At 43.4% G+C, this 15,191-nt stretch overlaps 1 protein-coding gene across 2 annotated transcripts in view; it reads left to right on the top strand.

Annotated features, from left to right (window-relative positions):
• GRB2 (growth factor receptor bound protein 2) overlaps positions 1–15,191 on the top strand; it is an 88,091-nt gene that overhangs the window by 5,575 nt on the left and 67,325 nt on the right. For both annotated transcript variants that reach the window (XM_033182152.1, XM_033182153.1), the window contains exon 2: positions 7,784–7,998. In XM_033182152.1, the coding sequence (XP_033038043.1) occupies positions 7,921–7,998 (78 nt within the window). In that variant the 5' untranslated portion in view covers positions 7,784–7,920. The remainder of the gene's footprint in view (positions 1–7,783; positions 7,999–15,191) is intronic.

Raw genomic sequence — 15,191 nt, 5'->3', positions numbered from 1 at the left:
TATACTAGATTATAATAATAAAATCATCACAGCCCACACTATAGTGGATAATTAGTTAGCTCAGTCTTTTGGAGAGAGCCAGAGACTTCTGCCAAGCAGTTTACAACCATTATCTCTTTTAATTATCAAAATGACTTTATAAGATAGTTGCTGCTATTATTCCCATTTTCCAGTTGAGGGATACTAAGGATTACAGAATGTAAGTTATTTCTCCAGTGTCCCCTCATTAGTAAGTGGAACAGTAACATTTGAATCCAAGTCTAACTCCAGAGCGTCAGTAAACTTTTTGGTTTGTGTTCTAACTACAAAAGTAACATATGCCTATTGTAAGAATGATGAAAATACAATTGAGGTGTATCATGCAGAAAGTAAAAGTGTTCTGTGATCTCGCTAGCAGAGATAAGCATTGTTAGCCTTTTTTTTTTAAGCACATACTGATACATTATTTTGCCTTACAGAAATAGGATAAACTATAATTTTTCTGCAGCTTTAAAAATTTGAGGAGAATGGCTTGAACCCAGGAGGTGGAGGTTGCTTTGAGTAGAGATCACACCACTGCACTCTAGCCTGGGCGACAGAGCAAGACTCCAGTCTCAAAAAAAAAAAACCAAAATTGGTAACATATCCTGGTGTTTATGTAAATATTCCATACACAAGTTCATGGATATTGATCAAGGGTGTGTGTGTATATGTGTATGTTGCACATTGTGTTTTGTCTCATTGTTTCAGTGAGATAAATCTGGGAAGTGGAATTGCTTGGTCAAGAATATGTATTGGTCGGGCACAGTGGTTCGTGCCTGTCACCCCAGAACTTTGGGAGGCTGAGGTGGGCGGATCACTTCAAGTTGGAGACCAGCCTGGCCAACATGGTGAAAGCCCATCTCTATTTGAAAATACAAACATTAAAAACACATACAAGCACACACAAAGAAAATACAAAAATTATGCGGTGGTGACACACCTGGAATCCCATCTACTTGGGAGGCTGAGGCAGGAGAATCGCTTGAACCCAGGAGGCGGAGGTTGCAGTGAGACGAGATCACGCCACTGCATTCCAGCCTGGGCAACAGAGTGAGACGCTGTCTCAAAAGAAAAAAGGGAGCATGAGGCCAAGTATGGTGGTATACATGTAATCCCAGCACTTTGAGAGGCCAAGGCCAGTGGATCACCTGAAGTCAGGAGTTCGAGTTCAGCCTAGCCAACATAGCGAAAGCCTGTCTCTACTAACAATACAAAAATTAGCCGGGCATGGTGGTGTACGCCTACAGTCCTAACTACTTGGAAGGCTGAGGCAGGGGAATTGCTGGAACTCAGGAGGCAGAGATTGCAGTGAGCTGAGATTGTGCCATGGCACTCCAGCCTGGGTGACAGAGCGAGATTCCATCTCAAAAAAAGGAGTATGTATTTACAAAAATTAGCCAGGTGTGGTGGCACACACCTGTAGTCCCAGCTCCTTGGGAAGCTGAGGTGGGAGGATGGCGTGAGCCTGGGAGGTCAAGGCTGCAGTGAGCCAAGATAGCACCCACCACACTCCAGACTGGGTGACAGAGCAAGACCCTGTCTCAAAAAAAAAGGGTATATATGAATATTTCAAAATTGTTGGTCAGGGCTGGGCACGGTGGCTCACTCCTGTAATCCCAGCACTTTGGGAGGCCGAGGCGGGCGGATCACGAGGTCAGGAGATCAAGACCATCCTGGCTAACACGGTGAAACCCTGTCTCTACTAAAAATACAAAAGTTAGCTGGTTGTGGTGGTGGGGGGCCTGTAATTCCAGCTACTCAGGAGGCTGAGGCAGGAGAATGGCTTGAACCTGGGAGATGGAGGTTGCGGTGAGCCAAGATTGCGCCACTGCATTCCAGTCTGGGTGACAAAGCGAGACTCTGTCTCCAAAAAAAAAAAAAAAGAAAAAATTGTCAAGGCCAGGTGTGGTGGCTTACACCTGGAATCCCAGCACTTGGGGAGGCTGAGATGGGGAGGATCACTTAAGACCAGGAGTTTGAGATCAGCTTGGGCAACATGGTGAGACCCGGTCACTATAAAAAAAAAAAATTAGCCAGGCATGGTGGTGTGCACCTGTAGTCCCAGCTACTTGGGAGGCTAAGGCAGGAGGATGGCTTGAGCCAAGGAGTTTGAGGCTGAAATGAGCCATGATTGTACCACTGCACTTCAGCCTGGGCAATAGAGCGAGACTCTGTCTCAAATAATATAAGTAAATAGGCCGGGCACAGTGGCTCATGCCTGTAATCTCAGCACTTTGGGAGGGTGAGATGGGCGGATCACCTGAGGTCAGGAGTTCAAGACCAGCCTGGGCAACATGGCAAAACCCTGTCTCTACTAAAAATACAAAAATTAGCTGGTCATGGTTGCAGGCACTTGTAATCCCAGCTACTTGGGAGGCTGAGGCAGGAGAATCGCTTGAACCCAGGATGTGGACGTTGCAATGAGTAGAGATCATACCACTGAACTCCAGCCTGGGGGATAGAGCAAGACTGTGTCTCTGAAAAAGAAATAAATAAAAATAAATAAAAATTGTCAATAGATTACCAAATAACTCACCAAAAAGATTGAGCTGAGCTCATTAATTCCTTGCTGTAGTGTGGGTTCTGTGGTGATTTTATTGTTATAATGTAACACCAGGCCACATTGTCAGTAACTTCTCAAAACGTTGAATGAATGGACACCTGGTAGGGTAAAAAGTCTCTGCCTGATGTGGTGGCTCATACCTGTAATCCCAGCACTTCGGGAGGCCAAGGCAGGCAGATTTGTTGAACTTAGGAGTTTGAGACTAGCCTGGGCAGCATAGGGAGACCCTGTCTCTACAAAAAAAAATGAGCAGGGTGTGGTGGCTGGTGTCTGTAGTCCCCACTAAGGTGGCTGAGGTGGGAGGATTCCTTGATCCCAGGAGGTGGAGGTTGCAGTGAGCCAAGATCACACCACTGCACTCCAGCCTTTGCTGCAGAGTGACACCCTGTCTGAAAAAATAAATAAAAGTCTGTTTACTCAGAGTAGTGCAGATTGGATATTATAAATCTTTTTAAAATTTGCCAATTAGTATATGAGTATATGAAAGAACTCTGTTTTAATTTGCATTTCTTTTCATATGTTTTAAATAGAGTAACATTTTAAATTTCTTTTGAAGGCTGGGCGCAGTGGCTCATGCCTGTAATCCCAGCACTTTGGGAGGCTGAGGTGGGAGTTTGAGACCAGCCTGGCCAACATGGCGAAACCCAATCTCTACTAAAAATACAAAAATTAGCCAGGCATGGTGGTGCACACCTGTAGTCCCAGCTACTTGGAAGGCTGAGGCAGGAGAATTGCTTGAGCCTGGGAGGCAGAGGTTGCAGTGAGCTGAGATCGTGACACTGCAGTCCAGCCTGGGTGACAGAGCTAGATGCTGTCTCAAATAAATAAATAAATAAATAAAAATAAATGTATTTTGAGTCATTATTACATGTCAGGCTCTATCCAAAGCATTTAATGTATATTATCTATGTTGTCTAATCGTCAGTGGCTCTTATATGGTAGATATTATTCTCATTCTACGGATGAGAAAACGAACTTGTTTCACAACTTTGCCCAAAACTGTAGCTGTAAGTGTGAGGGGCCTGCCTCTAGACACCATGAAGATGCAACACTAAGCTATACTGGACTGGGGTCATGTATTTTATTTTCTGTGCATTTGGGGAAGAAGAGAGTTAAATGGAAGAAAGAAAAACTTACAAATACTTTTAGGATAGTAGTTTTTTGGATACAGTTGATATTGTTTGAAATGAATGATTAAAGCTGTACTTACCCTTCTTAAAATTCACTGCTTGGGATGGGCTGGTAACAGTTTTGAGGTTACTCTCATTAGGCTTCAGTGTTTAGTACACTACACCCCATTTTCTTGGGAAGTGAACAGCAACATCTACTCTGTTAAAATCATTATACATTGTGTCTGCTTTCAGATTTCTTCCTTTTAGTAATTAGTGTTGTGTATGTGTTAGAATTTTTTTCTGTCTTTACTGAAACACACCCTTTGGAATTCCTTTAGCGAATACGCTGTTTTGGGTGGATAACCTAATAAGCTTTCCTCTTCGAGTTTTCGGTTTTTTAACTCAGCACAGCCTTGGAAGTGGGGATTTAATTTTCTGTCAAGCTCTGCATCTCACAAAGCAATAGTTACTCAAAATACGATTTTCAAGAAGGTTATTCTTTTTAAGCTTTCAGCAGATGAGTTGAGTAGCAGTAGGAAAGCAGGTATTGAGAACTGTCTTGGTTTTTTGGTACTGCTATTGAATAACATTGCAGCTATCTTAAATCCTGAATGACACAGAAGCTTATGGCTGGTCTTACTACATAGCACCTTGATAGTGACAGGGCTTTTCATTTCTCTCTGATTTCTGTTTTTCAAAAATAAAACTCCTTATTTTTTTCCTATCATTTTAAGTATCTATCACTAATACATAGTCTCAGCAATAGAGACCAGTTAAAATAAACAGGCTGAGGAAAATGTTGATAGCATGTAGGAAAGATTTTGGAGCATTTGTTAAAAGTAAACATAGGGCTGGGCATGGTGGCTCACTCTCCCTTGTAACCCCAGCACTTTGGGAGGCCGAGGCAGGCAGATTGCTTGAGGCCAGGAGTTTGAGACCAGCCTGGGTCTTAAAAGGTAGATATTATTCTTATTTTACATATGAGAAAACCGGAGCTTGTTTCAAAAGTTTGCCCAGAATTATAGCTGTTAGTGTGAGGGGCCTGCCTCTAGAGACGATGCAAATTCAACACTAAGCTATACTGGACTGGTCTCGCATAGTGAGACCCTGTCTCTACAAAAAGTAGAAAAAGTAGCCGGGCATAGTGGCCCACACCTGTAGGTCCAGCTACTTGGGAAGCTGAGGCGTGAGGATTGCTTGAGCCAAGGAGGTCAAGGCTGCAGTAAGCCATGACATGCCACTGCACTTGTGCCTGGACAACAGAGTTGCAAGACCCCGTCTCAAAAAAAAAGAAAAAGTAAAAGTAGATATACAGGGAACTAGGCAAGTAAGAAATAGAACACTAAGCAGTTACTAATGCTGGGGAAAATGGAAGGATTGTACAAAAAAGTATCGTTGGGTCAGGCACAGCCGCTGATGCCTGTAATCCCAGCACCTGGGGAGGCCAAGGTGGGCGGATCACTTGAGGCGCCAGGAGTTCAAGACCAGCCTGGCCAACATGGTGAAACCCCGTCTCTACTAAAAATCTCAAAAGTAGCCAGGCTTGTTGGCATGTGCCTGTAGTCCCAGCTACAGGCCAAGGTAGGAGGATCGCTTGAACCTGGGAGGTGGAGGTTGCAGTGAGCCGAGATCATGCCACTGCACTCCAGCCTGGACAATCTTAGACTCTAGCTCAAAAAAAAAAAAAAAAAAAAAAGTATGATTGGTTTTAGTGCATTATTTAAATTATCAGTGAGTAGTATTTCATGATATACTACTGATTAAACCAGAATATGTGATACTATTGGTATAGGGCAAGGGGAAACTAAATCTTCACCTTGCAGACAATAGATAATGGCTGGAATAAACTAAGAAAGCAGTAAAAGCACATTCTTTAGAAATACTGTATCCATTTTGTGCATTGACTACAAGATTAAAAAACAGAAAAGTACTCTAAATACAAAGAGAAAGCAAAAAACAAAATTGAGAGTGATCGCCTGTGGGTATTGGTAGGGAGCTGCTCTTTTTCATAAGCCTTTTAAAACTCTGACTTTTAAAATTATGTACATGGGTTAGTTTGATCAAAATAACTACAGAGTGTAAGTGAAGGGCATTAAGGATACACAAAAATAAATACTCTCAGATCAACCTCTGCATTTTTTAATATTTCCTGGGACTCTTTCTTTTTTTTTTTGGTTTTTTTTTTTTTTTTTTTTGAGACAGAGTTTCGCTCTTATTGCGCAGGCTGGTGTGCAATGGTGCAATCTGGGCTCACCACAACCTCCAACTCTCAGGTTTAAGCAATTCTTCTGCCTCAGCCTCCTGAGTAGCTGGGATTACAGGCATGCGCCATCATGCCCGGCTAATTTTGTATTTTTAGTAGAGACGAGGTTTCTCCATGTTGGTCAGGCTGGTCTCAAACTCCCGACCTCTGGTGATCCTCCCGCCTCGGCCTCCCAAAGTGCTGAGATTACAGGCGTGAACCACTGCGCCCGGCCGGGACTCTTTCTTTACTTCCCCTGTTACAGCCAGCGGCGCCACATGGAATATCTTAGGTATGGCCTGAAGGAATAAACATTGATTTGGTTTATTAGTTACCTGCAGCAGAATGTTTGGCTTTCAGAATTTGACTGAAGGACTCACTATCAGACGATTTATTTTCTTTTTGATAATACTTACCTCAGTCTAATCTTAATATTTCCCACTGACTCACTACTTGGTCCATTTGCAGCTATGCTTGATTAGTGCCCCAATTGTCAACTTTAGAGCAAAGGAATAATAATCACTTGTGCCCCTCAAATAAGCTGCTAGGTCGTAATTATCCAAGAAAGGTGTCACTATAAATAATCTGTCCCAGTTCTGTTGTTTTCTGCTTTTTAGCAAGTATGAAAACAGTGACCGAGCTAACCAGAACAAGGCTTTACTTCTCTTTAGTTATCCACAGATCTAGGTTGTGTCCTGTATTCATGGCTGGAGACGCTTCGCTACACCAGTGATTGTACTACTGCCAGTTCATCATCACCTGACACAGTATCTCAGGGTTCTCACAGAATCTTTTACCTGCAAAATGCAGTTTGCATCAGTTTTATACTCTGCTTGCTCTAAGAAGCTGTGTGCAAGGTGACTGAGAGAGAGACTTCACTTTAACCTTCTTTGGGCACCATCTCCCTGCACTTTCTTTCCCAAACAAGATAGTTAGTTGGCAGCTCAGATTCTGAAAAAGGGATTCCTTTCAAGTGTAGATTAGGACTTCAGCTCTGCTCCTTAGGTTAGTTAGAAATAATGTGGAGCTATTTCTGAAGTGCTGAGTCTTGGTCATTTATTTCATTCCTGGTGGGGACCCCAGAGTCCTGGGGATCTGCAGGGGAAAGAGAGTCTTATGCAAGGGCATCATCCCCACTATTTCCACCGTACGCGGCTCGGAGCTGTGATCTTTTTCTGGTTACCTGAACTTGCCGATCACAACATGGGAGTGCTGGGGGAAAGCCGCCAGTGCTTGTAGCAGTAAATGGATTGAAAAAGCAGTTCCTACGTTTACTTACTCTTGCTCCCCTGGGAGCAGACCATGGTTTAGTTTCGAGAAGAGTGCACCAGCTCGAGACCAAAGAGTCTTGCTTTGCTTGCTCTTGACTGTGGAATAGGGAAGCCAGCATTCTCAGAAGACCAGAAGGGAAGGTGGGGGGAAGGGAGGGAGACAGGCTTGTTTAACCGAGAAGAGACAGGTGCCATCCCCAGGGTGAGGCCTTCCTTTCAGTGGACCGTATTTGGTGCTGGAGAAGAGCCTGTGAGGAGTGAAGGAGGAAAGGCGGAGACTGAGCGGGACTCCAGCCGGTTCCTGCACGCAGTGCACACCCAGCGGGAAGGAAGAGGAAGTGTGTTCAGGAATAGCTCAGGCAGCTGTGCCATTGGCCGACAGGCCTGTCAGTCGCCTGGGGGCTGAGACTGAAAAGAGGAAGAAGTGAGGGGGGGGCCGTTGCCTGGAAGGGAGGGAGGAGGTCTGAGCCAGGCCGAGCCAGGGGGCGTGGGGGCTGGGACAGCAGGCCGATTGGCAGGGCGGGGTTGCCTTCAATCCTGGCCACTTCTCTTAATCGTCCCTCTCCTGCTTCAGATTGGCATTGTGTGTCCCAGAGTGCCGGAGCGAGTCCCAGAAGAGAAGCGAGGCTAACCCCAGAGCGCTGGGTTGCTTCAGCAGGGAAGACTCCCTTCCCCCTGCTTCAGGCTGCTGAGCACTGAGCAGCGCTCAGAATGGAAGCCATCGCCAAATATGACTTCAAAGCTACTGCAGACGATGAGCTGAGCTTCAAAAGGGGGGACATCCTCAAGGTAAGTGCTGATGCTGAGCACAATGCTGAGATCGCTCTCCTTGTGCTCACTCACCTTCTTTCGCCCTGATTACACACAAAGAAGCTGTGTTTTTCATTGTAGACTTTCAACATTTACCATCATATTTGATCTGGAGAGCTTGAGATAGATGCTGAGTAGAATATTAAATATGACTTAAGTGAGTTGATGTGATGTGTGGTCTTTTAACTGCCTTTGTGTGAATGCTTCAAGTATTTGTTTGTTGATACTGGTAATATTTCAAGTAAAGTCAAAGTAGTGTGGTTGTAGAAAGGAAGTATATGAGTAGATTGATTTGCCCTGTAGAGTTTTATTTTAAAAATAGCGTTTTTTAAAAAGACCTAGACTTGAAGTATTTATGTAAAAGCGTTCAGTTAGTCTTGTCTTATATAGCCAAAAGATTTTGCTTTCTAGAACATGATTTTGGTAGGTTAGAAATTAATTTTCCCAATTTAGAGAGGTTGTTAGAAGTGCATACCAAAACTCATTAAAGAACCTCAGTGTATTTTTATTCTTTGTGAAAAAACAAATGGAGTTCGAAATAATAAGGTGCAACCTGCTATTGTACAAGTCAGATTTCCACTTTCTTAAAAGAAACTTGAGGAGCAATTACCCCATATTAAACTCTAATTGCACGAAAAGAAACCTGCTGACAGTTTAAAAATCAGCTTCTATACCGTGTGCAGCTTATTTTGAGCCCCACTATTTATATGAGGATTCTCTCTCCCCCAGCACATGTTAATTATGTTGTTTACCCAGTTGACTGGAGCAGTTTGCCCTTTTGGGTGTGTAATGTATTTTAATGAGGATGAGTGTTATCAAAGAGTATGTTAATTTTATTTTATTTTATTTTATTTTTTTTGTGAGACGGAGTCTTGCTCTGCCGCCCAGGCTGGAGTGCAGTGGCTGGATCTCAGCTCACTGCAAGCTCCGCCTCCCGGGTTTATGCCATTCTCCTGCCTCAGCCTCCCGAGTAGCTGGGACTACAGGCATCCGCTACCTCGCCCGGCTAGTTTTTTGTATTCTTTTTAGTAGAGACGAGGTTTCACCGTGTTAGCCAGGATGGTCTCGATCTCCTGACCTCGTGATCCGCCCGTCTCGGCCTCCCAAAGTGCTGGGATTACAGGCTTGAGCCACCGCGCCCCGCAAGAATTTTTAAACAAGAACTTTCCCTGATTTCTGTCTTTGAAGTTTATGCTAGACCTAGACCATGAACATTTTATAAATTCTTTTTTTTTTTTTTTTGAGACGGAGTCTAGCTGTGTCACCCAGGCTGGAGTGCTGTGGCCGGATCTCAGCTCACTGCAAGCTCCGCCTCCTGGGTTCACGCCATTCTCCTGCCTCAGCCTCCCGGGTAGCTGAGACTACAAGCGCCGCCACGTCGCCCGGCTAGTTTTTTTTTTTTTTGTAGTTTTTAGTAGAGACGGGGTTTCACCGTGTTGGCCAGGATGGTCTCGATCTCCTGACCTCGTGATCCGCCCGTCTCGGCCTCCCAAAGTGCTGGGATTACAGGCTTGAGCCACCGCACCCGGCCTATAAATTCTTTAACTTAAATTAGTAAACTCAGGAACAAGTGTAAAAACCTTCTCTCCCATCCTTTTATTAGGGAAGAAGATGCTATTTAGCAATCCCTCAGAAATTTTTATTATGGAGGAGAAAGTAAATCAGGATATTCACGTTCACTTTCAGATTTTCTTTGAGGAGAGAGAAAAATACATATATGTGGTTCTTTTCAATTTGGTAGATAACTGAGATATGAAGTCATAATGCCATTATTGCTTTTGAACGGTGGCCATTAGCTGTTTGTTGGTAATGTTGTGGCTTTACTCCAAAAGAAAAAAAAAGAGTGATGATATAGTAGTTGTCCTTTGTCTCATAACTGTGTGAAATGGCTGGGTGAAGAGGAGGAACATGCTTTCTTAAAAGCTGTTAGTTAGAAAAACAGAGTTTTTCTCATTTGATTCTTCCTTTGGATAGCTTTGATTTGGTAAGTCTTGAGAGTATTACTTGTAAGCCAAAACATGTTTTAAAAGTTGCTGGAATGGCATTGACCAATTTAACTTACATTGAAATAGCCATATATATGCATGCCTCTCTTGATAAAGGAGATGTGCATATGGATATTGAATAAGTTTCATTTCAAGATAATGAAATAGAAAGGCATTTAGCCTTCACCCTCTGACTATAGTTCAGAAGGATCACATCTTCTCCTGTCTTGGAGTTCCTGGTTAACTTTTAGTTAAAAATGGTGACGCCTTTCCTCCAGCACACCCTTTCCCTACTTTCTGTCTACACATTGACCTGTTACTGTCCTGAGAAAAAGAGGAAAAAATAAAAGCATTTTCCTAAAATAGAGTTGAATGGTTCAATATGTCTGCCTTTGTTTCTCTCTCTTATAAAAGCTTGTGTTTTTCTTGGCTGGGGGAGGGAGAGGACACTGAGATGTAAAATAGAAGGAATTGCCCTTCCTCTGTAGGTTTCAGGCTTGGTGTGGTTGGAATAAATCAGAATTCCTCCCACCATTGTAGGGCAAACTTGAGACAGTCCCGGAGGTTCTCCACTGACAAGACCCCTAAATAGTCTACACTAGAGCACATAAAACTGGATGAGCTTACCTAGGAGCTGCAGCTGCCATTTAGGGGCTTATGTATACTTACTTCAAATTATGCTGCATAGGAATTAAGAGACCATTTTGAGCTCTCAAATCTGTGCTCATTCCATTCTAGAGCCAGCTTCTTGCTTTCTTCAACTCTAGTGGAGAGCCAGCCCTGGGTCATCTAGTTGTATTCTACCTTCTCTGGCACTAACTACCTTTACTAGTTTCTTAAACTACTTTAAAAACAGGTCTTGAGTTCACATTGAGATCTTCAAAGCATCCTCTGTCTTGGTAGCACTGCCTGGCCTATTTCAGTGTCACACTCACTAAGCATCTCTTGAGCCAGATACTGGGATAAGTTGCTTTGAGAGTTGGGAGAGAAATATAAGATTTTCTTAGTCCCTTCAGAAGCTCCAAAGTCTCAAGAGAACTGAGATTAATATGTGAAACTACAAGATGGTATATAAAAATTTTTTAGAAAAGGGAACGATCTTTTAAAATTTCTTTTTTTTTTTTTTTTTTGAGACGGAGTCTTGCTCTGCCGCCCAGGCTGGAGTGCAGTGGCCGGGTCTCAGCTCACTGCAAGCTCCGCCTCCTGGGTTTACGCCATTCTCCTGCCTCAGCCTCCCAAGCAGCTGGGACTACAGGCGCCCGCCATGTCGCCCGGCTAGTTTTTTTTGTATTTTTTAGTAGAGACGGGGTTTCACCATGTTAGCCAGGATGGTCTCGATCTCCTGACCTCGTGATCCGCCCGTCTCGGCCTCCCAAAGTGCTGGGATTACAGGCTTGAGCCACCGCGCCCGGCCTAAAATTTCTTAAGTTAGACTTACTATTTTACAGATGAGGAAATGGTGGCCCATAGAGTTAAATGATCTATCCAAGATCACACAACTGTCATTCTTAGTAGTGATTTGTAGTAGTGATTCTTAGGAGTATTTGATGGTCTGCACACTGTAACTGCTAGAGTCATTCAGGAAGGATGAGACTGGCAAGCGCTGACATCAGTCAGGTGTGTGCAGAGTTGTGACTTGAACTGAACCTTGTAAGGAGAACAAGATGTGTAGGTTAAGAGAAGGAGCACATTTCAAGGGAGACAGAAGTTGTGCTTGTTGTGTTTGAGATAGGAAGGCTGGAATAAGAATCTGGACTGACATAGTGGAAAATAAGGTAGAGTTGGAGCGTGGTGAGAAAGGCCTAGTTAAGAGTTTGATCTGGTCCTTAAGAAACCTCGGAAGGTTTTTAGTGATGAAGAGCATTGTGTGTGTGTAAAGAATTGCAAGGGGGCAAGCCTGGGATCCCAAGCCTGGATGGTGTCAAGTAATCTGTATCAACCTGGGATACTAGAAATGAAGGAGGGGAGTGGTTTGAAAGATACTGAAAGGAAGAATCACGGGATTTCTGCCTGTCAGATAGGGGCATTTGAGTAAGTCTCCTAAGAAAGAAATGCCCTTTGATTATGATCCTCAGTGGAGAAGATCGGTGAAGAGCCAAACCCTAGTTTGCTTGGTTAGAGTTTTCACAAGTTGTAAGTCCTGAGTTTCAGTGCACGAGTCCCATTTCAGGGGTTCGAATTACCTAATCTAAATAAAAAACAAGGTACACTAGTAGAAGCCTGAAGGCCCCACCTGCTAATGAAGCTGAGAGAGGAAGATGGCTTGAGCCCAGGAGTTGGAGCCCAACCTGGGCAACAAAGCAAGACCCCATCTCTAAATTAAAAAAAAAGAAAAGAAAAGAAAAAAGGAGGTCCTCCCCCCAACTATTTTAAAGTCCTAGTGTCAGTGTACTCTGTAGAAGCATTAATTTTTTCTCCCAAAGTGCTGGGATTACAGGTGTGAGCCATTGTACCCAGCCTTTGCCTTTTGGTAAGAATTCTTATCAATCTTGTTGACTGAACCAGAATATTGCATTTAATCTTTAAGAAGGAGGTTAGTTTGTGGCCAGGCGCGGTGACTCATGCCTGAATCCCAACACTTTGGGGAGGCCGAGGCGCATGGATCATTTGATCAGGAGTTCGAGACCGGCCTGGCCAACATGGTGAAACCCTGTTTCTACTAAAAATACAAAAAACAGCCGGGCCCGGTGGTGTGGGTGCATACCTGTAATCCCAGCTACTCAGGAGGGTAAGGCAGGAGAATCACTTGAACCCGGGATGTGGAGGTTGCAGTGAGCTGAGATTGTGCCACTGCGCTCCAGCCTGGGCAACTGAGAGAAACTCCATCTCAAAAAAACAAACAAAAAAAAAAAAAAAAAAGGAAGGGGGCAGTTTCTTGTTTCAGTGCCCTTAAAGCAAATAATCTGCTTGCTTCTTATTATATTCATTTTGTCAGCTGAATCGTCTATTTCCAAATAGGTGCTGAGAATGAACTTTCAGTTCCTATATAAATAAGACTCTTTTTGGGAGACTGGCTGAAGAGGATTCTTCCCCCTGGTTGGAGAAGGAAATGAGTAAGGAAATGTAGTATTCCTTCAGAATCTTTCAGTTTTACCTCTAAACCATATGGTTGAATAGCTAGTAAGTTGTTGGGTTTTTTTTTTTTTTTGGCGAAGTCTTGCTCTGTCGCCCAGGCTGGAATGCAATCGCGCGATCTCGGCCTGCTACAGCCTCCACCTCCTGGGTTCAAGCGATTGTCCTGTCTCAGCCTCCTGAGTAGGTGGGATTATAGGCGCCTGCTACCACACCTGGCTAATTTTTTGTATTTTTAGTAGAGATGTGGTTTCACAGTGTTGGCCAGGCTGGTCTTAAACTCCTGACCTCAAGTGATCCACACACCTTGGCCTCCCAAAGTGCTGGGATTACAGGTGTGGTGAGCCACCAGGCCCGGCCTGCTAAATTATAGGTTATTCCTAATCTTGAGTGCTGAAAGATTGGCTTTTTTTTTTTTTTTTTTAAGACAGTCTCCCTTTGTCACCAAGGCTAGAATGCAGTGGTGCTGTCATAGCTCACTGCAACCTCTGTCTCCCAGGCCCAAGCAATCCTCCCACCTCAGCCTATAGCTGGGACTACAGGCGTGTGCTACCACACCCTGCTAATTTTTGTACTTCTAGTAGAGATGGGTTTCACCATGTTGGCCAGGTTGGTCTCAAACTCCTAGCCTCAAAAGATCCACCCGCCTTGGCTAGGATTACAGGCTTGAGTCACCATGCTGGGCGAGATTGGCATTCTTAACCGCATTTTATGGGTGCAGAAACAGGCTCAAAGCTTAAGAAACTTGCTCAGGTTCACACATCTAGCAAGTGACAGAGATGGAGTCTGATCTTAGAACTTGCTGTGGTGTACCCATTCACAACACATGGATACGCCTCTTAACTGTCCCAGTATTAGCAAACCAGAAAGGTTAGGGTATCAGTAGTCTTGCTTTGTTCACCTGCCCGGCATTGCTTCCATGAGTGATTTATTGGACTTCCTGTCTAGACTAAGTTTGTCATTTTGTATGTCACATTACCAGATATGACAAAGATTGACCCCATCCTCTGTTGACTGCAGTGTGAAGAAATGGGTACCACCATCCCATGTCTCTGGAGATTTTTACCAATACTGTCTTTCTCACTGGTGGCTTGGTAATAGGTATCAGAACATAAAATGATCCAGCAATTATAATTTTAAGAATTTGTTCTGAGGCCGAGCACAGTGGCTCATGCCTATAATCCCAGCACTTTGAGAGGCCAAAGCGGGCAGATCACTTGAGATCGGAGTTTGAGACCAGCCCGGCCAACATGGTGAAATCCCGTCTCTACTAAAAATAAAAAAATTAGCCGGGCGTGGTGATGTTTGCCTCTAGTCCCAGCTAGTCAGGAGGCTGAGGCATGAGAATCGCTTGAACTCAGAAGGCAGAGGTTGCAGTGAGCCAAGATCATGCCACTTTACTCCAGACTGGGCTACAGTTTCCAAAAAAAAAGAAAAATTTATTCTAAGAAACTCTTAAACAAGTTTTTTAAAGATGAAGATATAAGGATGTTTATTTCCATTATCTGTGTGCCACCTAGAAAAAATTTTTTCTGCCAATACTATCATTTGTAAGATGCATTTAAGAGATGTTAAGACACATAAAAGTGGCATGCACCTTCCAGTTGATGAAATTGCCATACTAGCCAAAAAACAAAACCAATTAGTGGGGTTTACAAAAGTAGATAATGGCACCTATTAAGTGGAATACCATGAAGGTGTTAACGTTGATCTATATCAACACAGAATAATACCTATACTTGCACAGAGAAATGTTTAAATGGATCCTGTTTTAATAAGTAATAATATAACTAACATATTAAATACTTAGCATGCCCTTGCACTAAGCTAAGTATTCAACTTCTCTTTTAATCTCACACAAATCCTGTAAAGACAGATGCTGTTATCCTCATTTTACTGACAAAAAAATCTGAGGCTTAGATTGAATAGTTTGACCAAATTTACAAGTTAGGATTCAGATCTAGTCTGTTTTAGTCCTAATTTTATGTTCTTTCTTTCTTTCTTTTATTATTTATTTTTTTATTTTTTTTTATTTTTGAGACGGAGTTTCACTCTTGATGCTGAGGCTGGAGTGCAATGGCACAATCTCAGCTCACTGCCACCTCTGCCTCTGTG

This window comes from Trachypithecus francoisi, unplaced genomic scaffold, assembly GCF_009764315.1.
Source record: "Trachypithecus francoisi isolate TF-2019V2 unplaced genomic scaffold, Tfra_2.0 Lachesis_group20, whole genome shotgun sequence".
NCBI classification, from domain to species: domain Eukaryota; kingdom Metazoa; phylum Chordata; class Mammalia; order Primates; family Cercopithecidae; genus Trachypithecus; species Trachypithecus francoisi.
This window is presented reverse-complemented; position numbering and strand designations above follow the sequence as displayed.